Raw genomic sequence first — 25,514 nt, 5'->3', positions numbered from 1 at the left:
ACTTCTGTCTCTTAAATTATTATATTTAATTCTGAATTGCATATAAATTTTGTAATTTGTGGACTTTCTGTTACAATAGTACTCTCAAACTGATATATTTTTTGTATAAAACGCTAAAATATGTTTACAACTATGTACCACAGGACTGGTGCAAACATTTCCCACTTGGTACGTTATAAACAGAAAATTCACACACAAATTTGTATCCTAAGCTTAATCCTCTCTTTAATTAACCTATTTAGAAATACCATCTAAAATGTAGGTACTTAATTTTTCTAACACACACACTCGCACGCCCTTAACTCGGGTCTGACGTATAATAACAACATAAGACTTATGGAAACATTCAACAAAATGCAGTGCGGCGCGCGCCCGCCGGCCAAAACAACCTTAAGTCATCAACTCACAAGTGTGATGTAACAAAGTCGGGAGAATGTTTTCATTAAAACTAAATTGTATAAAACTAAAAATAGATCAAATTATCTATTTTTACAATTGAAGAAGTTTCGAAACAGGCAGTGGCATAACATTTAGTATTCAGCTGTACATTGATTCAATGTATTTTAATGTATGCAATGTATTATGTAATTATTGCAATGTATTATGCTTGGTCCAAACAGATACACATTTACTCTGTAGACTTGAGGATCTGCCAGCCACTATTAGAAACCTTAATTCTTACAATCCATTTCCTTTCGGTCTCATTGCAGTTAAAACGACAACTACCCTCAATTCACGACAGCACATTACGATAAAAGTAAACCAATAGTATCAAAATATATTCTTATTACAAATCAAATGTGTTACATTCTGATTACTTTTTAGTTCTTTGTACTGATTTTATACAAAACTTCGAAATTATCGAGTACCATATCCTAATATCAATACACTAGCAAAATTCCAAATTTTATCCTAGCCTTATAAAAAACCTTTAAATCTATTGCCTATAGCTAGAGGAGACAATCGTCCCCCAGCATGGGATCCAGAAGAGCAAAATTAGACTGTTAACATTCATGTTAATTGTATAATATTTACAGTGAATACTAAAATTGTTACATATACGTTAGTAAAAGTTAGTATAATAAAATTAAAGTGAATTCTAGATTTCCCATATTTTATTGTTACAAAGAAACACGATTCTTAGAGTCACTTATTGAAAAGAAATAACTTGGCCTTTCGTTGACACGGGTTAATCTTTACCGGGCATTTTACACTAGTAGGCCCCTGACACACAAAAGTGTATAAAAGTAATTACATAATTATAATTTACCTCCACTTAGCATTTCCCTATAATATAACAATATTCCTGATCATTCTTGTGCTTCACGATTACTGTACTTCATCATCAATAATTCAATAAAATAAAAACAACTCATAGATATGCCATAAAGGATGCTTCGCGTCATCGCGAACCTTGTCGGCATTCAGGAAGGTTAATATTGAGCTGAGCGCGTCAGTTGAAGTCTTTGACGGTCAAAAGGTTAAAGGATCCATCCCATTTTAGATAGGTAAAATAATATGGATTCTCTTGAGTCAGCCAATTATTTTCATGCCTAGTTCCTTTGAAATAGGCATACAATTTATGACTAAATGTTCACAGAATGGCATTTTGACAGTGTTCTACATAGACTAGGAATCCTCTAGACCGAGTTTAGAGCAATTATTTCATGCAACCGATGATGCCAAAAATGCGGGGGTGCGCGGGACGAGGTGAGCGAAATCCCGTGCCGTGATTGATCCGTTCAAAGACACGGACGTCACACAAAGACACTTTCGACTCGAACATGGAGTAAAATTACCGTATGCGTGGCAGAGGGGGTAGCGCGACTATGCTCAGTCTGGAGGATGATTTGTCTGTGGCGTTATATAATATTTATCATTTACAATGACGAGAGATGATTTCAGGTGCACATCTAACGGATTTCCTTACACCTATAAGTACAAAACAAGAGAACATTAAAAGATATATTATATTAGCAATATTATTCCAATTTGGAACATGATTAAACCATCTGTCAAAATGCATGTTGCGAATAAAGTCCAGTTACAATAAAAAAAAAACAATATAAACGTAAAACATTATTATGCAAGTCCATGTTGTAAAAATAAATATCTTCTAAGACACAATGTTACGACCTTACCACGAGGACGATACGTTTGATAACATTTGTCTACTCAACTGGCTTCAATTATTGCATTAAAACGAGAAGAGTAGAGAAAATTGACAACTACAGTGAGTCTTTTGTGACGATAAAAACCGCTATACACTTGTATATTTGAAGACTAGTCTGATAGAACAATTAGAATAAGACGCGATAGTGAGCTGCGAAATTGCATGGAGAATTTATGAATGAATTCGCCATGCACTTTTGCAGCTGATGGTACAAGTACATATCAACTTAGAGTTAGACCAAGAAAAATCTGCAGAGATTTTGAAAAGACACGCAGTGCCAGTGTTATTTATACGTCATAATTTAATAGAAGTTTGACGTTTAAAATAACACCTGCACTGCGTGTGCTGTCAAAATCTCTGCAGACTACGGTCTAATAACATAATCTACCAGTTTTGTCTCATAATCGATTAAATGGCGTCTATAACACATTCACTGCCAGGCGGGATCTAGTTCGTAGGCGATTTTGGTTACAAAGTGGTTTTTCCACTTCATACCTACCGAAAAGCTAAGAAAAGCGTGATATCGGCTAGAAACGTAGCCCATAGGTCGCGCTGGCAGTGAATGTGTTAAGTCTGGTCTACTTTAGGTGTTTGTTGATCGTTATACTAATTTACATAAAACCATGAAATGGCGTGAGACATTATCACATGTTGCTTCGTCCAAATAAGAACAGTTCATTCACAATTTCACATTTCATTTTTGCTACATCGTGATACATTCTGATGACATAGAGGAGGTATAACATTAAAATTCACCATTACATTAATGTTTCATTTGAAAACAATTATCTTAGATTAAGTCCTCATTCCATTTTTGTGAAAATGGACCTGTAAAAGCGGTTTTAATATTCACTAGAGGTCCTCACCGCGCTCGGCGTGCGGTCACGCGCAGTGTGGCGCCGCGGTGCGTCTCGTATTATTTCTTCGCGGGGGGCTTCCGCGGCGTGCGTGTGGTCTTGCCGGTCGACGTTGACGGCGTGGGCACGATTGGGGAGGGTTTGGTGTCTGTGGAAAAGGGTTTAATTAGAAACACGAACATTAACGCATCCACTGTCAGCGACCCGCTAGGCGGGTTCTCTGTTCGTAGTCGCTTTTCGCTGCATATGGTTTTTCGCATGTTATCGGCTACGCTCGTGGAATGGGCTCATAGACCGGGAGATAGTGACACATTTTACTGGGTCATTTGTACCAGTATGGCGGTTCGTCAGGGGTCTAAGTACGTAATGAAGGAAAGAAAAATGATGGTCATAGCGCTGGTACCGGCGGCCCAATCGCGTGGGCGTTAGTCGAACGTGTCGGATAAAATACGAGTGTCGAACGATTTGTTCCACAAAAATCCTCGTATTTTCCGATAGTCCATAAAAAAGAAGTAGGCGGTAGCGTAATGCCATACTTCTCCGGTGTGACTTACAGCCCGCCATACTGAGGAGAACACATTAATTAAAAAAAAAAACAATTCAATCATTTGTGCCAAGCTAATTTTTGCACAGATGATCATCGTCGAGCAGCCATTCATATACATCACCATGCCATACTCTTCGGACGGTTCCAAATGGCCGCCATACCCGCCGCAAGGGAGTTAATTTTTTTTTTGCTAAACGATTTGTACCATCTTGAAATTTTTTTTCAACACTTTCTGTGTGATCATAAATGGAAATCTCATGATGCCATACCTGTAGGAAGTGGCAAATGTGTACAATATTTTTTTTTAATTTCAAGTATGGTGGCCCTTTTTCCCCCTATTAGAAGTATGGCAAATATAATAATGGTCACATTGCATCATATAATTTCCAAAAATCCAAATGCCATACTGGTACAAATCGTCAAAAAATTTTTTTTTTTTATGTCTTGGCTTAAGTCTCACAGTCGTCCGCCCCGTAGTTATAATCTGGAATAATTTTTTTTAGGTATAATAGGCCTGATGACAAATTTTGAAATCCCTTTTATTATTGTCGCTACACTTGTATTGGTTCCGAAAAACACAATATTTCAGCTATACTCATGAGATTTAACATAAATAATTGCATTTTATTATAGCTAGTTTAAAACTCGCGCGAAAACGACTCGCACGACATTTGTGACGTCGCCATTTGGTTGGTGGTAGGGTGGTAGACATTGTTTACATACTTACAGTTACGAATTTCCCTTGAATCCGAATGATATTGTTAATTCAACACCATATATTACAATTAGGGATGATAAATACATTACAATCACAATAACTCATTTTACACAAAAACTCTCACACGGTTGCAATTTAAGATGAATTATTTAGATACATGTAAATTTTGAGTGAAAATCACCGACCGCCGGTTTTACTTTTTAACCGACTTCAATTTCATAGAAGGAGGAGGTTCTGTATTCGGTTGTGGCTATTTTTTTTTTTTTTTTTTCTATGTACGTTCACCGATTACTCCGACATCCGTAGTCCGATTTGAGTAATTCTTTTTTTGTTTGAAAGGAGCTACCTCCGAGTTGGTCCCATTTTAATTTGGTTCTGTTCTGATGATGGGATCCATGAGGAATTGAGGGAACTCCTCAATTTTTAAAGGCACATGCATGGTGTTTTGGGCGTTTTCTTAAGCAACTCGAGCATTTTCTCCCGATAACCACCAATTTGATGAAGTAGACCTGATGATGATGATTATTTTGATGATAATGATGATGATTTCTTTAAATGTAAGTATGTTCAGCGATTACTCCGGCACCTGTGATCCGATTTGAGTAATTCTTTTTTTGTTTGGAAGAAGTTATTTCCAAGGGGTTTCCGTATTATTTTTGGTTCTGGTCTGATGATGGAATCCATGAGGAATTGAGGGAACTCCTCAATTTTTAAAGGCACGTGTTAAGTGATTTCGGGGTTTTCTAAAGTAACTCGAGCATTTGCTTCCGAAAACCACCAATTTGATGTACTGCAACTGTAGCCTTACCTCGAGTTTGACATTGACACATTCGCTAACGTCTTATGCATCTAAATGTAACTTTTTATGCATCTCGCTCACACTAAGGTTAGTACGAGCGAGATGTATAGGAAGCAAGTTACAAACATGCTAGCGAATATATCAATGTCAAACTCGTGGTAAGCTGGTAAGGCTACTGATCGGGGATTAGGGTTAGGAGTTAAGGGGTCAGGGATTAAGGGGTCGGGGAATGGCGGTTGAAGGGTTGCTGGTTCAGGATCGAGGGGTTCCTGGATCAGGGGTTGATGTGCTGTGAGGTTGAGTGATTGGGTCAGTGGCGGGGCGGGCGGATGGATTTAGTTGACAGGAATTATAATTTCCTAGACGGACTCGAGAAAATTTCTGGTTCAGGGTCGGGGGTTCCTGGATCAGGGGTTGATGCGCTGTGAGGTTGAGTGATCGGGGCGTTGAGGGATTGGGTCAGTGGCGGGGCGGAGGATGGATTTAGTGTAGTAGTGACAGGAATTATAATTTCCCAGACGGACTCGAGAAAATTCCAGATTACATATTTATTAAAGAAATAGGTACACGAATTTAGTGTTAAACATGATCTTGTTTTTCATTCATGCGTCGCGCTCTTATTAATGCGTTAAAACTAAAACTGGAAAAATAAAAACTTTTTACAAAAAAAAGCAAACCGACTTCAAAAAGGATGAAATAAAATATTATCCTTTTTGAAGTCTATGCGTTACCAACTGATATGTTTGAAGTCGGTGCCAAGCCAAGTAGTAACAATACCAGTCAAAAATAATCAGCTTTATGGCTATAAATCCCATTAGAACTGTACTAATAACTATTACAAATGTGTAAGTAATTCTGTCTGCCTCTTTGTCGCCTTTTCATGGCTAAACAACTGAACCGCTTTAGGTGAAATTTGGCAAGAAGGTAAATTTCTTGAATTGTTTTATATTTTGAAATGTAGTCCTCTGGATAAGGGACGGGAAATTACTCAGTCCCAATCTCACACTTGCGTGCTATAGACTGTTCGAGCATTAGTAAGAAATGCTCTTTAAAAAATACGACGAAAAAAAAAATGCATTAGATTTCCACTAATGTGCCGACAAACATGGTACAGACTGCGCCAAGAAGGTTTGATCGTGTGTTCTGAGGTGTGTTCTTAGATACAATCGACGTCAAAGATATGTTTACACTTTTGCACCTTACACCTTTGTTATAAGGCGAAAAGTGTAAACATATCTTTAACGTCGACTGTACCTACAGAAAGTATGTTCATTGTCGTCGTGTAAGGCAATCCAACGTAGGTACATCCTTATCGAATCGCACCAAAATCATGGTATGCTTCAAAATTTGGCTTGGCACCGACTTCAAACATATCAGTTGGTAACGCATAGACTTCAAAAAGGATAATATTTTATTTCATCCTTTTTGAAGTCGGTTTGCTTTTTTTTGTAAAAAGTTTTTATTAATTTTTTCTAGTTACGACAGCCAACATGGCAATGATAGTTCCATTCAGCCAAATAATTAAAAAAGTTTGTTGGTGAAATATCGTATTATTTAGCATTTTATTTAGATAATAACAAATAGATATCTCCTTTATATCGTGTAATAATATTTTTTGGACGTAATAAATGTTTAGTGGCGAAATAACATTTTTTTGCACCTTCGAACTCTTTGGTGAGAACGTATGGATTTCGGTCAATGAGGTTGTCTATGTTGCTCCAAGAATATGTTATGGATTGATGACGTCACTGTTTAGAACGCTTCTGATTGGCGTTTCAGTGATAATGGCCGATTGGAGAATTTTGCAGTTTTATTTTATTGAATATATTAATAATCCTTCAGTTTATACTGAGATTGGGCCATTTTTTAGAATCTGTTTGCAACTTATTATAGAAACTTAAACATTACCCCATGTTCAGGCAAAGTACATCTCATCAACTACATAAACAAATAACACAGTAAATAGTCACCTGTTGCTAACCGCCTCGTGATATGATGGAAGCCGGCTCCAATTGTGGTCAGGGGCAGAGCCCCCGCTCTTGTAGATTCTTCAATTTAATGTTCCGAGGTTCCTTACACCTTATACACACACACAGAACCTTCACATTAAGTATTTTCACAATAAAACAAATTTTACTGCACCGCCATAGCAAAAACGTGCCGTTCGTCCTTTGTTTTCCGTAGCGAATAGTTTCCCTTTCCTGCCACGGAGGGAACTGACCGGCGAGTGGCGTGGCGGTCGCGCGGTTGTCGGAAGCACGGCGATTTCCCGCGCTATTTGAATTATGTAGCCGATAGACATGTTTTTATTATGCCTGAACATACACTCCCCCCCCGAACCAAGTAGAGCTTGGTTGATCTTAAGCATCAAGAGGAAGTCTAGCTAATTTAGCAACGGGCCTCATTAGAGTCCCCTTTTGAGTACGAAGTTCTACAACTCGTATTACGTTATCATTGCCCGGTAGTAACTTAGTTATTCGTCCGCGTCTCCATTGCAAGGGAGGATAGTTATCTTCCTTAATAAGGACTAGGTCTCCGATTTTAACCGAATCTGTCGAATCCGTCCATTTATGCCTTAACTGAAGGGTGTGTAGGTACTCGTTACGCCAGCGTGACCAGAAGTGTTGCGAGAGGCGTTGTAACAATTGAAAACGATTAAGTCGACCGATATTTGTCTCCTCAAAGTCATACTCAGGTAAGGCCGTCAAAGGTTGTTATTAAAAAATGTCCGGGGGTAAGGATTTCAAAATCATTCGGATCCGAACTTAAGGGCGTCAAAGGTCTAGAATTCATAACTGCTTCTGCACGGGTGAAAAAAGTACTAAGCTGTTCGAAAGTCAGATTTTGTTCGCCGAGAACTCTACGCATAAGCGTTTTAGCTGTTTTTACTGCTGCCTCAAATAGACCTCCCATATTAGGGCTACTTGGAGGGTTGAATAACCATGTTATTTCAGATTTAGCAAGTTCCCGACTAATCTCTGTATTATGATTACGCAGGTACACATAAACGTCCTTCAAATATTTATCAGTGCCAGTGTAGTTTGTGCCACAATCGGATCTAACGAGAGATGGTAATCCGCGTCTCGAAACAAAGCGTGTAAAGCAGTCTACAAAAGCTTCTATGGAAAGTCCAGAAACTACTTCTAAGTGTACAGCTTTTGTAACCAAGCAGACAAATATGCAAAGATAACATTTTTCTACTCGAGCATTTCTTAAAGTGCTGATCTTAATGTTAAAAGGTCCTGCAAAGTCCGTACCTACACCTTGAAATGGACGCAAAGACCTAACACGATCTGGTGGTAAATCGGCCATGAGTGGTTGAGTAAAGCGTGGACGAACTCGGAAACACTGAACGCATTTAAACGTTACACTTCGAGTTATTCGTCTGACTGCCAGAATCCAGTATTTACGTGATAATATTGACTCAAGCGTATTAGCTCCAATATGACAAAATGTGATGTGATAATCTTCAACTAGACGTTTAACAAACGAGCTGTTACCCGGGAGCAATATTGGATGCTTGGCATCATATGGCAAAGTTGAATGTTGGAGGCGACCACCGACCCTGACAATACCTAAACTGTCCAAAAAGAGATTTAGCTTTTTTAAGGGTGATTTTATCCTACTTTTTAAGTTGAGTGAATTTATTTCATCGCTAAACGCATCTCTTTGAACTAGAATAATAAGTTTTCTAATAGCATTTCTACGTTCGTTAACTGTAAGGTAAGTCTTTGAAATTCGCGAATTAGGGTTACGTATATTATGGAGAAAACGCAGTATAAATCCCGTAACACTTACAATTTTTTTAAAGGAGCTATATCGCTCAATAATATCAATTTTGTCGTCTATATTAGTTGCAACATTTGTGACGAATTTAGATTTCAAGCCGGGAAGTAATATTTCAGGAAATTCAGGTCCTTTACTTGGCCAAGTGCTGGGTTTACCGGTTAACCATGTCGGGTTCCACCATAACGAATGGTTCAACAAGATAGCAGCAGATGTACCACGTGATGCCACGTCTGCACAGTTTTGTTCAGTTGGAACATGTCTCCAGGTAATTTTCACTTCAGATGTTATAATTTTTGATACACGATTCCCTTCGTAAACCTGCAATTTGTGAGGTTGTGTTCGTATCCAAGAAAGTACAATGGTGCTATCGCACCAGCCAATAACGTCATTGATCTCTATAGACAATTCGTTAAGCAGAGTGTTATATACATGGTTGATAAGGTTAGTCAAAAGCAAAGTACCGTTCAATTCCGATTGAGGAATAGTCATTCTTTTCCGTAGAGGAGAAACTCGTGATTTTGCTAATAAAAGTCTAATAGTAACTTCACCACTTCCGCTAACTGTGCGCAAGTAAACTACAGCACCATAACCTACAGCAGATCCATCACTGAATCCGTGCAGTGAGTAGGTATTGTTTTTACTATCCGGTAATTTTAAACATCGAGGTATTGAAAGCCTCGTTATGTTAGGTAGATCCGAGAGGAGCTCACGCCATTTTTGTACAAGTTCTTCAGGGGCGGAAGAATCCCAATCGACGGCCTTATTGCCATCTCCATTACTGAGTAGCTCTTGTAATAGCAGTTTAGCCCGAAATATTACTGGACTGATCCACCCGAGTGGGTCGAATAATTTTGCAGTAGATGATAGTATAGTGCGCCGAGTTACTTGTTGTTTTTCATCGGGCACATTGACCTTATACGTAAAACAATCAGTTTTTGGATCCCACTGTATGCCTAAAACTTTGATACATCCGTATTGATCATCTTTATCGAAGTTGTTGGGCATGTCACAATGGTCGCGAGGAAAGTCTTGTATTAACCGAGCATCGTTAGCTGCCCATTTGCGCAGCTTGTAACCCGCAGTGTTCATCAAGGCAATAAGCTCGTCACGCACGCTTAAAGCCTCCTCTAAAGAATCACCTCCACCGTTCAAATCGTCAACAAAACTATTGTAACGTAGAATTTTAGTCGCTCGGGGAAAATCTGCTTCTCCGTCATTTGCTAATTGTTGCAAACAGCGGTTCGAGACATACGGGCTTGACTTCAAGCCGTATGTATTAGTGGTAAGCTCGTATACTGTCAAAGGTAACGAACTATTTTCTCTCCATAATATTAGTTGATATTTTCGATCAACGGGGTGTATCCATGTTTGCCTAAACATCATTTTTACGTCCGTGGTGAACACGAATTTATGGTATCTAAAGTTCAAAATTATATCAACTATATCGTTCTGCAGTTTTTCACCAGCGTATAAACAGTCATTTAGAGAAACACCGTTCGACGTTTTTCCACTTCCATCAAATACCACACGAATTTTTGATTTGTCACCAGATTTAAAAACTCCATGATGAGCTAGGAAATAGTGTTCATCCGTATAGTCACAAAAGTCTGACTTATTCATATGTCCCATTTGTATATATTCCGTCATAAATTCCACATATTTGTCCCGGAATACAGGCTGAACTTTAAACCGACGTTCTAAAGCTTGAAATCTCCGATAAGCCATTTGTCTAGAATCGCCTAATCGAGGATGTGTAGGTATAAGTGGCAGACGTACCGTGTATTTTCCATCAGACCCCCGATTTGTCGTTTCAATAAATAGATTCTCACATTCAATATTCATGGGGTCCTTAATTTTCATCATAGGTGGTTCTTCCGAAGACCAAAACCTTTCAACCGCTTCGACAAGTGCGCTTCCCGAAAACAAAATATTATCAGCATCCGTATTATTATTTACAACCGTATTGTACTTATGAATCGAATTTAAACCGAATAAAACCGAATTGTCATTAACAGACGTATTCACTGAGACCGAATCAAATAAAGCCGAATTATCACTAACCGAATCAGAACCGACTAAAACTAAATTTTCTTTAACCGAGTTAAACATATTAACCGAAGCCGAACCGAATGAAACCGAATTTTCATGAACCATGTTATGCGAAACCAGGTTCTGAGCCGAAATACCACTATTTAATGGACCGAAAACCGCATAGTCGAAAATCGTATTTAACGCATATGGCCCACCTGGCCCTAACGTTACAATTTCGCCGGTTAAAATCTCGCCTAAAATATCACATCCGATAATAATATCGATCCTTGATAGATGTAATAAATCCGTGTCTGAAATCGGAACCTTATTTATGAATTTTATTATATTCGCCAACCTGCACACATAGGCTGTAGGAATATTCATAACAATGGCCGTACAAGATAAAACCTTATTATCATTACCTTTAGGTTTCAAATTCAATACTACCATTTGATCATTAAGCCTACCTTTTCCGCCGACACCGTAAACAGAAGTATGACAGTTATGTCGCTTTAATAAAAGTAAATTACTAAATGCGCTTCTAATTATAGTTAATTGCGAGCCAATATCTAACAAGGCGCGTGTAGGTACAAAGTTACCGTAAGCCGATTGTGCATAAACTATTACAGTAGGTAGTAATATGTTATCCGGTAATTTAGGAACGGATGAAGCGACATGACTGTCAATTAATTGCTATGCGTTTCTATTCTGCCCAACAGTGGGCGAAGTCGAGAAATGAATATCGTTATTCTCGCGTACATCTTGTATCGCCGGCGCCGGTGCCGTCAAACGATTGTCATTTGAGTCAAAACGGCACGAGTACTCACGATTCGTCTCAAATCGGCCATAAGCCGAATGCGGGGCGTTATTCTCAAATCTGTCGACCGACCGATTGTCGAAGTGATCGTAATCGTCATTACAATCAGTATTGCGTTCACCATTGTAATCGAACATACCTACGGCTACGTGACGCGTGTTTTTGTTTATTTTGTTATTTTTATTGAACTTGTCGTTTTGGGTCAAGCAAATCAATTTATGATGGCCAACGTTGCCGCAAAAGGAACATGCTACATTACGCGTGCATGAAATAGCCGAATGTCCACCGAAACATCTAAAACAGTATCCCTTTGTCTTAACCCACGTACGCCGTTCATCCGGGGTTGAGCCTAGAAATTTAAAACAATCGAATACCTTGTGGTTCGTATTATTACAGAATAGGCACCCGACGGGTTGTTTACGTTGCTCATAAGTATTTAACTTTCGAGTCCGTTCATCAGATTTTGCTGTAACCGAATTATAATCCGTAGCAGTGTCAATGAAATGACATTCATTTTGAATAAACGTTATAAAAATTTTAAACTCCGGTAATCCATTATTTAACCCACCGTGTTTTTGTTCAAATCTAGTTCTTAACTCTGTGGGTAACTTCCCAAGCATCATAAACACAAGCATGTAATCTTCGATAGATAATCCTAAATTTTTTAGGGACCTGGTACATTCTAATAGGGGATTAAGTAACCCTACGCGAAGATTTCGCGGATTCGTCAAGACGGGCAAATTAATCAAGCGTCCTAGATATCGGTCAATCATCATCCTTTTATTATCATATCTACTCTTTAAAATTTCTAGGGCGGTATCTAGTGAGTCGTCCGTCATAGTCAGGTGTTGTATAAGCGTCCGGGGCTCGTCATAAACATGACTAAACAAATAGTGATATTTTTGCGTCTTGGAGAGATCGTTTCTGGACAATATTAGAGAGTTGAACAAACTAATAAATCCGAACCATTCGAATGGTTCTCCGTGATAGTTCTGTAGATCTATATTAGGCAGACGGCCATGCACTGAACTTTCCGTCGTCATGTGTGAACCATCAGAATTCGGTAATTTTACAGAAAATGCTTCAAGTTCATTGTAACAGAGATTAGCCTTCTTAAATTGCTCATCATATACTGATACGCGTGCCTTGTCTGTTTCCTCATCTAATTTTGTTAACAAATTCTCATAAGAGTCCGATAGATTCTTATAATGGTCTTCGAGTTTACGAATTCGAGCCGACAATACCCCTGATGAGTGATCCTTTGATTTAATCATAGCGACCGTGTCCGTAAACCACTCGCATTCAATTTTAAATTTTACTTCGTAACTTTTAAGCGCCATCTTGAATCATAAAACTTTTCACAACACAACAGACACGCCGTAATAACAATACCAACACCTATAAATTAAGTACGCACCGAAAGGAAAGCTATGTACTTATATATTACCTACGTAATAACAATCTTAAATAATTACCTACAAAAAACTGAATTCACCGCCGATAAATAATGAATATGTACTTAGTACCTTAAATCAAAACGTTCGCCATGTTTGCGCAAGACGCGTCTTCTAGTACCAAAGTTGATTTATAATCCGCGCTCTTAGGACCAATTTTATGTTTGCAACTTATTATAGAAACTTAAACATTACCCCATGTTCAGGCAAAGTACATCTCATCAACTACATAAACAAATAACACAGTAAATAGTCACCTGTTGCTAACCGCCTCGTGATATGATGGAAGCCGGCTCCAATTGTGGTCAGGGGCAGAGCCCCCGCTCTTGTAGATTCTTCAATTTAATGTTCCGAGGTTCCTTACACCTTATACACACACACAGAACCTTCACATTAAGTATTTTCACAATAAAACAAATTTTACTGCACCGCCATAGCAAAAACGTGCCGTTCGTCCTTTGTTTTCCGTAGCGAATAGTTTCCCTTTCCTGCCACGGAGGGAACTGACCGGCGAGTGGCGTGGCGGTCGCGCGGTTGTCGGAAGCACGGCGATTTCCCGCGCTATTTGAATTATGTAGCCGATAGACATGTTTTTATTATGCCTGAACAGAATCATATTAACATATATGTTTCTTTGAAACCATTATTTCCGTGATTCTTTGTTACTTGCAACAGGCCTATTGTATCCAAACAAACAGAATATCATGATGCCATGCTGTAAAAAAATATTTTACGTATTGTATAGTCGTATTTTTGAAACGTGTCGATTAAATAAGTTTTTCAAGTATGGCAGCACTTTTTCCCCCTACTATAAGTATGGCAATTATAATAACGGTCACATTTTATCAAATACTTTCCAAAAATTTAAATGCAATACTGGTACAAATCGTTTAGCAAAAAAAAATTAACTCCCTTGCGGCGGTATGGCGGCCATTTGGAACCGTCCGAAGAGTATGGCATGGTGATGTATATGAATGGCTGCTCGACGATGATCATCTGTGCAAAAATTAGCTTGGCACAAATGGTTGAATTGTTTTTTTTTTTAATTAATGTGTTCGCCTCAGTATGGCGGGCTGTAAGTCACACCGGAGAAGTATGGCATTACGCTACCGCCTACTTCTTTTTTATGGACTATCGGAAAATACGAGGATTTTTGTGGAACAAATCGTTCGACACTCGTATTTTATCCGACACATTCGACTAACGCCCACGCGATTGGGCCGGCGGCGCTATGACCATCATTTTTCTTTCCTTCATTACGTACTTAGACCCCTGACGAACCGCCATACTGGTACAAATAACCCAGTAAAATGTGTCACTATCTCCCGGTCTATCATCAGCTGGTATATAAGAATATAAGACTCTCAATTTTTTTTAAGCGCAGTCGCGTAAAATGAGTTGAATTCTTTAAATTTAGACACGCAAGTTCGTACCAATACTTTTACCTTTCACAATCGACCGCCACCACCTCGTCGGCGTGGCCGGCGGCATCTCTTGATTGGCCGGCGTCCCTTTCGGAGTCGTAGCACAGAATAAATAATAGTACTATTTAGGTACAGAAAGTTCACTCTCTAACAAAACGCGTCTATTACGACAGATATGACCGCTAGGTGGCGCAAGCGCGAGCAGGCGCCCGTTCCATAACGGTGCGCGGCAACTACTATGGCTAGACACCAAAATTGGTGTGGGGCGCATGTACTTGTAGCGACGCGACGAAATTGCGGAGTGAGCCACGCCTGGTCGTGCCTTTTCCGGCAAGACCAAACATGCGTTATAGTGCATTTACCTTTCACAATTGACCGCCTCCCTCTCGTGGGCGTGGCCGGCGGCGGCGTCTCCTTCTGTTTGACCGGCGTCCTTTTCGGCGTCTTAGCCTTTGCCTTTTCCGTTACCGCCGTGGCCGTCTGAAAATGTCAAAGATTTAATACGTACTGAAAAAGACATGAATAAAAAATGTTTTTGGACTTTATGGTGGGACTGCTTGGAATGTAAAAGAATTTTGTAGGTACATACATATATCTTTTATAGCTATGTCTATTTTTAGGTAGGTATATTCTTCTGTAGTTAAGTTTATTTTATTTTAATGGTATTTCATAGCTAACAATTTATAAAAATATTTCAAAATCAATCAGTGTTCATGATTTGCTCTAATTATTTATATTTCTTAAATTTGAAATAAAAATAACTAGGAATAAAGAGTTTTAATAAAACATGAACATGATGAAGAAACCTCTAATTTTTAAAATTTCGACGAAATTGATCCTTTTGAATCATTTATATTACTTTTGTCTGATATAATTTTTCTTAAAAATATATCTCATTTAGACTTTCCATGCAATACGAACATGCTGTATATAGGAAAATTCTATAAAACAGCAAAATATAAAAGGAAAGGCAAACCATCAGAAAAAAAGAATTTGTACTTATAACTGTAGAAAAACACAACAAGCAAGCGATGATGGGTGAGAGTGAATGAACTTGAAGTTAAATATTATGATTAAATAAAAATAAAAAAACATCCAAGAGCTTCATAGCAACCCCCCTTTTGGAAATGCTCGATTAGCAAGCTACATCTCACATGTCTCTATCGAAAATAATTAAAACTGAGGAATCCTGGGGAAAAATAAAAGTAGAATTTTTCGAAATTTATGTTTCAGTAGTAAGTCGTTAAAGTTGTCCAAGAGACTTTCGACTGAAATTCAGGGAATAAGCCAATTTTAACTCGTTTCGAAATAAAAAATCGTGTAACTTATGGCCCATACTAACTTATGACATACGAGTATAAAATAAAAAATACTCTGAATGTCATTTAACCTTTGGAAAAAAAGAACCGACTGCACTATACATTATAATGCCTGATTAAAAATATTGCCCAAGGAGACATGTAAAAGGTAGGCTTGCTTAAAGACATCTTCTCTACGTGGGGAGGTAGTATTTGGTTCGATGTATATAAAATCTATTCATAGCATAGACTTCAAAGAAATATTAGTAAAAATATTAAAATACTATCTTTACAAAACTAGAAGGACAACGACTATACTATTCGGCAATTTATTATTTTAGGCGCCTTTCAGTTAAAAAAGTCAAGATTTCTTCGAAAACAACGTGGTCTGAATAAAGCGCCTAATTTCAAGTAGGGTCAAGGAATTTAATTTCAGTAAGTACCATTTCGTACCTTGTCACATTGACAATAGTATGAGGTCTCTTCTTCTTCTTCTTCTTCTTCTTCTTCTTCTTCTTCTTCTTCGTCGTTCCCTCATGACTGAGGATCGTGACCAATAACTATGTCCCTCCATTTATCGCGGACAAGGGCTATGTGGGCTGCCCTCTGCATGGAACCACATGCTTGTTTTATGGAATCCGACCATCTTGCAGGGGCTCTTCCTCTAGCGCGCTTGCCTTCAACATGCCCCAGTATGATGTCACGTTCGAGGCTGCGGTGTGGCGACCGCATTATATGCCCAAAGAATCTAAGAGCCCTCTCCTGGCAGATTGTTGAGAGTCCTTTGGTGATTTTGAGTTCTCTCAGAATGGACTCATTTGTTCTCATTGCGGTCCATGGTATACTTAACAACTTCCTCCAACACCACACCTCGAAAGCATCGATTTTGCTCTTGTCCAAGCTTTTGATGCACCAGGTTTCTGCACCGTACATAAAGATGGAGAATACCAGTGCCCACACCAAACGTGCCTTGGTACCAAGGCATATACCTCGATTCTTCCACAACTTTTTGAGGTTAGTCATTGAGTGAGGTCTCTAGCGACTTTCATATTGATTGTCACTGTTACAAGGTACTAAATGGTATAGGAATTAAATTCTTGACTGTACCTGTCCTACTGCCGACGATTTGCGAGAAACGATGAGAAAAAAAAGTTCTTGACGGCAGTCAGAATACCGAACAGTCAATATATCTATCTACAACATGGGGCAGGGGTGCGAAACTCCTGACTTCGGGCAAATTCGGCTCAGCATTGCTTCGAGCATTATTAGGGTTGACACAACTTGACGTCCCTTTGCGTGCACGAGCACAGATAAGATAATGGCTTGATTTCTGACAACCCTAAATAGCAGAAAGGGATAGTGCCATATATTAGAAAGGGACAGCATGATTCGACCCTGAACCGCTGTCAAACTTCGGTTTTGTAGGAAGTTTCCTTTCTGTAAGGTAGTAGGTACTGTAACTTATTCTGTGCATGGGGTCTATCAGCAAGTCTTAGCTTCGCACCCCTTCATACAATTATGAAGCTAATGGTTTTGTTGGCTACGTTTCCTGTCGCTTCTTCATCGGCGATCGGACAGGTCCCTTATATGGTTGTCTAAATGCGCACCATTTTCACAATAACGATTAACCGGCATTATCACTGTCTTACTCTTACTTGGCATGCTAGAGGAAGATGGATAATGGCTAATGGCAATATATTGCCATGAAAATGAAACGCGTTTATACCACCTATACATGCCGTCATTCGTTCGTTGAAACTCTGTCAGCATGTCCAAATTGTCCAATATATTTATACACGTATCACCAATGATTTAAGTACGTCAAAAATATTTTGTCTTCATTCTAATTAATTATTTCAATTTTTAGATGACTTCGGGGTTATATTCATAAATTACGTCATTTCAAATTGGGGGGGTCTGGACATCGGATGATGGTAGCATGAAGTAGGAGGAAACGGGGTCATTCGAAGCATGATTTTTGGATGATTTTAGGGGGGGTCAAAAATCTATGACGTAATTTATAGACAGCCCCTTAGTCACAAATACTAAAAAGGAATATTCAGGCCTGGATAAAGTTAACCAATTTTGTTTGATATCATATAATCAAATGAATATCTGGGAAAACATATAAAAACTCAAAAATGCGCGTTTTCCCAGAGATAAGACCTAGCTAGATCGTTTTATCGCCCCCGAAAACCCCAATATAACAAATATCATCGAAATCGTTAGAGCTGTTTCCGAGATCCCCGAAATATATAAACAAGAATTGCTCGTTTAAAGGTATTAGATAGTTATTAATATGTAATGATTTTGTGGAATGACAATGAATAAAGAACATAATTTATACCTCGACCCAAAAAATAATGCTGAGTAGTTACACTGAAATTATATAAATACATTGGCATATTTCATTTACTTGCATTAACATCGTAACATGCACTTCGGAAACTTCAAAGAAATATATGTCTAATTCTTCAGTAAAAAGTATTTTAAAGGAAAATAAATTCATCTATTTCAATACAAATCAGTGCCTTTCATCTGCTTTTATAATTATTATTTGCATCAAATACCGGTTTCTGTAACTCACCTGCAGTGTTGCCAGATGGTCACAAAAGTCACATTTTTCGTGACTTTTCGCCTTCTCGTGTGACATGTGCGTGACTTACGATCTTGAGGCAATTTTTGTGACTTTTTTAGCTAGTCGAATTTTGGACAAGTTTAGTTCTGCAATTTGTATTATTTAGGAACGCGGTGAACGCACCCAAGTTGACACTTGCACTGACACCTTGACGTTACATCCACCATCATGTTTATTATAATAGTCGTGGCAAGATGAGACTTGTTACCTTGACATGACGGTGTCATTTAGTTTGATAGTAGTAGTTATTTTTTTTAGTGTATGATTCATTTCATTTAGCCTCATATCTCGAATATCTGTACGAATAGCATTATAATTACTTCGGACAAAAGTTTTATCAGAAAATTTTTGACAAATTTGGTTATGTTCATTTTTACTCTGCGATCAATACTTTAGGAGCTACAGGCTGTTAAAGTTAAATAAGAGATAAAAAATAGACGGTTTAAGAAAACGTCGTTTTTTCGTAATTGTTCATCATAAAAAAAAAAGTTTAGGATTAGCAAGCTAAGCGACCTGCTGATATAATATTAAAAAAAACCGGCCAAGAGCATGTCGGGTAATGCTCAGTGTAGGGTTCCGTAGTTACCCGTCCGTCAAAATAGACTATTTGCAAAAACTCAAAAACTGCTAAACCGATTAGGTTCGCTATATTTTTCCTTGAAAGTCTTTACTAAGTTTTACTTTCACGATTTTTTAAATATTTTTTGGACCCATGGTTAAAATGCTAGGGGAACTAAAGTGGAAAACACAACTTTTTTTCTTTCAGATCGATTATTTCCGAAAATATTAAGTTGATCAAAAATGGTCCTTAAAGACCCTTATTCATTTTAAAAGACCTATCCAAGACACCCCACACTATAGGGTTAAAGCGAAAAAAATTCATCCCCACTTAATGTAGGGGTCACCTTAAAAAAAATTTTTTTCTAGTTTATATTTTACGACTTTGTCAGTGTAACAAATTTATATATTCATGCCAAATTTAATAATAGAAACTTAAAAAAAATATTTTTTTATGGTGACTGCCCTACATTAAAGTGGGGATGAACTTTTTTTCGCTTCCACCCTATAGTGTGGGAGTCGTTAGATAGGTCTTTTAAAACGAATACTGGGTGTGCGAATACGAGTGATCCTATAAGGGTTCCGTTTTTTCCTTTTGAGGAAAAATCATACAAGGTTAGTAGATTTTTTGTGAAATGTATTATTTTCTGAATTTCTTCTAACAAAATCGATTTACCTACTCATACAATACAATAATATAAAAATGTGACTTGAGCAGCAAAAACGTGACTTTTAGGGAAACGAAACGTAACTTATGACTCCAGAGCCCTGGCAACACTGCTCACCTGCTTTATCTTAAATAACCTTTACCTGTTAAAAGTTAATGATGACTGGTACCTAATTGCGGGGGTTATACTAGTAGGTACCATAACGCTCCGCGATTGTTACGCCATTTTTATGGTCCTAGCTAAATTGGTTGTTTAATGTCCAATTTAGCTAGAACCCTAAATGGCGTAACATTCCCGAAGAAGAAGATCCTATAGAAGTGGTATACGCGTGCCTCTGTGAGGGACAAAACATACGCAATGCGACACTATGTTTGGTCGAATTTATTTGTTGCCCACCATAATCCATACTTAATTTACGGTGGGGAAAAAATAAAATGTGACACTGTGACAAGGACTAACAATAATAGCTTTTTCGCTGCACTCCTATTGAAAGATACATAAGACTATCCTGTTCGGTCACTTCGTTTGATAATCAATTGATAATCGTGAACAAAATATTTCCATTTAAATAGTTACTAAAAAAATCTTTTTAACCCGATTACTGAGTGTGATTCCGAAAACCCAGATATTAGGTTATTAAATAAATAACAAACAATATTTATTTTTAATGTTGTGTCAATCAAAGGGCCCTGATAAAAAAATACACAATATACACATAAAAAATACATTCATTAATTTCGGGTCATTCCCAGTTACCAGTGTGGTAACAACTGGGATTCTCATATCACTTGTCACCGGAAACAACTGAGAAAAATTCCCAGTAGTTACTACCAAAGTGGTGCACCACCAAAGTAGTTACCACCAAATTGGTGGTACCCAACAGGTACCCACTTAGTTCAATCTTTATTCGAACACATTCCCTTAGATTTCACCTTAAGATTTATGTACAACCGAGCCACAGAAACCGGTAATCATTAAAAATCAAGCGAGACGTGTCGCTATCCCGCTAGTGCGAGAGAGAGACGGCACATGCATCCATAAACCACACACCTCTTACTCACTCTCGGACATGAATGTATATGCTGATGATTGCGGATACGTACATTTCTATATATCCGTTGTACTATGCCTACCTTGCTTGCCGTCGCCACTATGGGCGTGGTACCTGCCGATTTTCGTTTGGTTTGTGGTTTTTGCGGTGTCGCTTTGGATTTGCGCTTCGGGCTGCGCTTTGGTGTGGTACGAGCCTTTTTAACCGGCGTCGGTACTTCCTTCTGGAAGGGAAATTGATGTTTATGGACGCGGTAGGGTAGTTGTCTAATCAATATACTTCAAAACCTCTTTACAATATTATATTTGTGAGGGTTCTTAGTCGGTAAAAGATAGTTTCGTTCCGTGGACATTAAATTTTACACCAATATGTCATACGTCACCTCCACCACAACTAGTTACCTCACAAAGATTGGAACTCTTAAATACTAAATTCGTTCTCTATCCTCCTAAGGAAAAAGAAAAAAAGAAGAGAAAAAGATCCTCCTAAGGCTCAGCCATACAAATGCGAAGCCCGAAATTTGCCAATAAAATTTGAACCTATAGTGCAGGGAATAGGGTTGAATTTTATTTGTTTGAAAATTTAACGTAACAAAATAAATGCAACTCTATTCCAAATGAATATGGTTTAAATTTCATCTCACTGAAGATGTACTATAGGTAGGACTTTGGGCCTTAGGAGGCTATCATTGTAAGGAGAAGGCGTGACTTTCTCTCAGCGAGACCTAACGTTTGACAGTTAGACGCACAATATTTTGTGTACAGTCACCATCAGATATATCGGAGCGGCCAAGGCGCTCACAAATATCTGAACACGCCTCTATTGTCAAGGCGTTAGAGTGCGTGGTCAGATATTTTTGAGAACCTTGGCCGCTCCCATATATCTGATGGCGGCTGTACAATAATTATACAATGTCAAAAGGGCTTAAAAATATATGGACCTGTTTCCTCGCTAAGTCACGCCAAGTGGGCCACTAAAAAGGCTTAATAAAAAAGGGAACATAGCTTTGTATAAAGATTACCATTCCCTTGGTTTCTTTTTATCCTGTGCCTCTGCCACAGTTTTTCAAACTTTTTCATGACGCGACCCCCTTAGTACGAACAAAATGTTTCGCTTATGTATTGATTTAAGGCTGGCAGAGGCTTCGCGACCCACAGTTTGAAATACACTGCTCTACCAAATAACCTCGTAAGTTTAGTCGAGCTATACGCCGATTTCTGCTTCCTACACTATTTATTATTTAACTACATTTGACGTCCACGGCACGAACATGTTTCAACAATATCAAATTATTATCTGACAGACAACTACCCTTTTAGCTTCAATGCAAAACATACCAATGAACGATGAGAGTTTTACAAACCCAAATGAGTATCAAAAGTGTACGAGTTACGTCAAGCGGCAAACATGTTAATGATTAATGACTATGTGCCAATTTCGACACAATTAATTGACCTATTGTATACCTTATTGCATCGAGATAAGGTATGTCAATGGCCAGTTAATTGTATTGCTGTTAGTGCATTAATTACATCCCCAGGAGCCAATGCACACGAAATATGCGCAAAGAATTTAATAATACGTTTTAGGCGCAGACTGTTTTAGTTAACTTACTATTTGTACCTTCGAAATCGATATGCAATTCCATGAATTTTAAATAAGTGTAAGGAACTATATTAGATTTTTGATGTGAAAACGTCTTTAGCGGCGCTGTGCACTTTTTGTGATGGGGAAAAAATGTTGAACTCGTAACAGGTGTCACGTGACCGTAAGAGGTAAGACGGACACGTGACCTGATCGAAAAACTGTTACAATGAGTTTTTCTTTATTGATTTAAATGCCATCTAGTGAGTTTCCCTCTAACTGGTACTAATATAACTTGAGTACTAACAGTGATGTGCTTAGGGGTTTCAAGCAATGCGACGAAATAACGCTAGATGGCGTTAACTTCAATTATACATAGTGCTGCAGTGCAGACATTCATTTAGTTTTCACTTCTGCCGGCCCTCCCGGAATGCAACCCATTGTTTTTTTTATAATAATTTTGTCCGACGAAATAACCGTTACTTCTGCACCCGTTCTCTTTTATAGCTATTCTTTTCTTCTTTTACATCCGAGCTAACAAAGTCATTAAAATATACAAGATATTCGCACGGTAATAGCAAGCGGCGTTAGAGTGAAGTGGATGAGTGGATCGCGGCATCTCACTCTCAAGCATGCTCACCGTGTAAGTACGCTTCAAGTGTCCGTGTACATTGGCTCCGTAAAGGTTAGTACAAACATGACAAAGTTTGCAAATACTTACTTGTGTATCGGCTTGGCGCGGGGAGGACTTGCGGGGGGAGGGCTTCCGGGGGGAGGACTTGGACGCGCTGCGCTTGCGCGACTTCTTTTCCAGCTGCGACTCGTCCGTGTATAGCGACAGGTCCACTGTGGGATATAGTTTATGTTAGTTTGGTTCGTAAATAGAGAAGATATAAGGGAAAATTATGATCACGTGGGAGAATGAACTTTTTAGTGTCATGATTACGGTAGACAACTCTTAAAATTCTTTGTTTTAGACTAAATTCTTGAAATCAATTTGCCAAATGTGCATTTTTATAGTTTTTATAAGCCACTACCATAAGGTAATAAAATATCTTACTAAACAAATGAAAAGCAACAGTCTAGCAAACTGTACTTTCTTGGAAAATGGGACAGAATGACAACTCAAAAGTGAGGGTATTTATTTGATTTTCTTTTAAGTATCGGACTCTGTCTGTGTTGTGTGTGTGTGTATTCTTCCGAGTCTGCCACGGTCACGGTCAAGTAGACAGTAGGTCCGGTCAGTAGTGAGTACTCACAGCCGTCGGGGTGCTCCTCGGTGACGTCGGGCTTGGCGTCGCCCTGCTCGGCCTGCAGCGCGCGCTCGAGGATGGAGCGCGCGCGCGCCTGCTCGGCGGGCTTGAGGACCTGCGCGCCGCCGCCGCCCGGCGCGCGCGCCAGGGACAACGTCGTTAGCACGCATTCCATGTCTGAAACGAACAAGTTATTACAACTTGGACCTAAAAACTGCCGTAAGGCTGCGAACTATACTTCTTTTTTTTTAGCATTAGAAATAAACAATCTTGATGTGCCTTTTAATTGAAAAACACTATTTTAAAAATAAGTTACGGCAAAAATGTAACAATTATGAATCTAATACGATCATTCATATTCTTCTGCTTCCATAAGTAATAGTTACTGATTTTTAAAAAGCGTTTTTCAATTAAAAGACGTGTCAATATCGCTTACCTTCTTTCAAGTTCTTTCTAATGCTAAAAAAACGAACTATAGACGCTAGCGACGCGCGACGAAAGGCAGATTTGGTCGAGCCGTCGAATAGCCTTCATTTGATATTGGCCGTTAAACTTGTTCCAGACTGAATAAAAGCAAACTAGACAAGTAGGGTTAGTAAACCTGCTAAAGGGCAGATCACATTGAATAGGGACCGTGCGCATTGGAGGGTCTGCCATCTTGTGGCCTGAATCGGAAACATAATTATACTGCATGTACATTGCCAAAGCAAGTGCTACCATCTACCGTTCTCGTCGGTACGTTTCCTTGTGCATAGTAGGTTCTGCCATCTGGTGGGTTACGTCGAAAGCATAAAAGACTCATTTACGCCTCGCGCCAAAAATCTGACGGATCCTCTGCTGCCCCCTATAGTTCATGCACGGGGCCTATATGAATGTAGCACGACTCCGGCCTCTGCACCCTGCATGTCTAGTGTTGTGTGCGCATTCATAAAGACCTTAGACTCCAGTTGACGTAATACGCCATGTACGACACATTTTATGGGAAGTCAGCAACATTTAAATTAAATTACTCAACCATCATCCCTCACCCTCAGTCTCATCTAGTAACTAGGTTAACGAAGAAGGTACCAGTGTACGATACAGCAGCGAGAGGATCTTGGTCTTGCGAGTGCTATGGTAAACACGCCTACGTACCGCCACCGGTATAATAAACCACCAAATAACTACCACGGATCGCATTTGAAGTTTTAAACTCGGACGCAATAAATGCTTACAGAAGTCCACTTTGTAGGTCTTCCCAGGGTGCCTGCAGTCTTGTCCTGATAGCCAAGGGATCTTGATTTTGCACAGGGTCCTGTTGCATATTCTATGTGGCACTTATAACTTACCAGTGACGTCATAGAAGTCCGGTTTGTAAGTCTCCCCGGACGGGTCCGCGGTCTTGTCCTGGGACAACCAGCGGATCTTGATCTTGCGTGTAGTGCGGTACACATTCTGCGTGGCCTGGCAGACATAAAAACCACCTTCGGCGTTTCGGACCGCTAGGTATTCGTTTCTGTAATGGAGACAGCCAAATTAAACTCACGAATACAGCTTCTAGTGTACAAGAGTGTACAGTGTAATGGTCTTGGGTTGGTGCAGTGTGTTAAGTGTCGCTAACTCGGTATCCTGAGAGGATCCAGTTAAAAGGTCGAACCATACTGTTCTACCTTAGGGATGGCTAGGGGGCGCCATAAGCCTTCAGTAAGAAGTGCATATACTTGGAAAAAATCGACCTATGCCGCTGTGGCCGGGTGGCCGAATGGCACAGGCACCTGCCGCGATAGCAGAGGCCGCCGTTTTGATTCCAGCCTGGGCACTGGAGGCCTTGGTCACTTTTTCTTAGTTTATGACATTTAATTCAGTTTATAAGTGT

General features: G+C 39.0%; 1 protein-coding gene across 5 annotated transcripts in view; it reads right to left on the bottom strand.

The window, feature by feature from the left end:
• Window positions 1–2: 2 nt before the first annotated feature.
• Window positions 3–25,514, bottom strand: part of LOC134794165 (proteoglycan 4-like) — a 30,605-nt gene continuing 5,093 nt past the window's right edge. For 2 of the 5 annotated variants that reach the window (XM_063765882.1, XM_063765885.1), the window contains exons 4-9: window positions 24,988–25,154; window positions 23,666–23,836; window positions 23,128–23,252; window positions 20,875–21,045; window positions 14,972–15,089; window positions 3–3,178 (exon numbers count right to left, since the gene is read on the bottom strand). In XM_063765882.1, coding sequence (XP_063621952.1) covers window positions 3,090–3,178; window positions 14,972–15,089; window positions 20,875–21,045; window positions 23,128–23,252; window positions 23,666–23,836; window positions 24,988–25,154 — 841 coding nt within the window. In that variant the 3' untranslated portion in view covers window positions 3–3,089. The remainder of the gene's footprint in view (window positions 3,179–14,971; window positions 15,090–20,874; window positions 21,046–23,127; window positions 23,253–23,665; window positions 23,837–24,987; window positions 25,155–25,514) is intronic. The other 3 variants (XR_010144640.1, XM_063765883.1, XM_063765884.1) reach the window with 3 other exon arrangements.

The sequence above is a fragment of the Cydia splendana genome, chromosome 10 (genome assembly GCF_910591565.1).
Source record: "Cydia splendana chromosome 10, ilCydSple1.2, whole genome shotgun sequence".
NCBI classification, from domain to species: Eukaryota; Metazoa; Arthropoda; class Insecta; order Lepidoptera; family Tortricidae; genus Cydia; species Cydia splendana.
The sequence above is the reverse complement of the archived record's forward strand: the minus strand, read 5'-3'. Positions and strand labels throughout refer to the sequence as shown.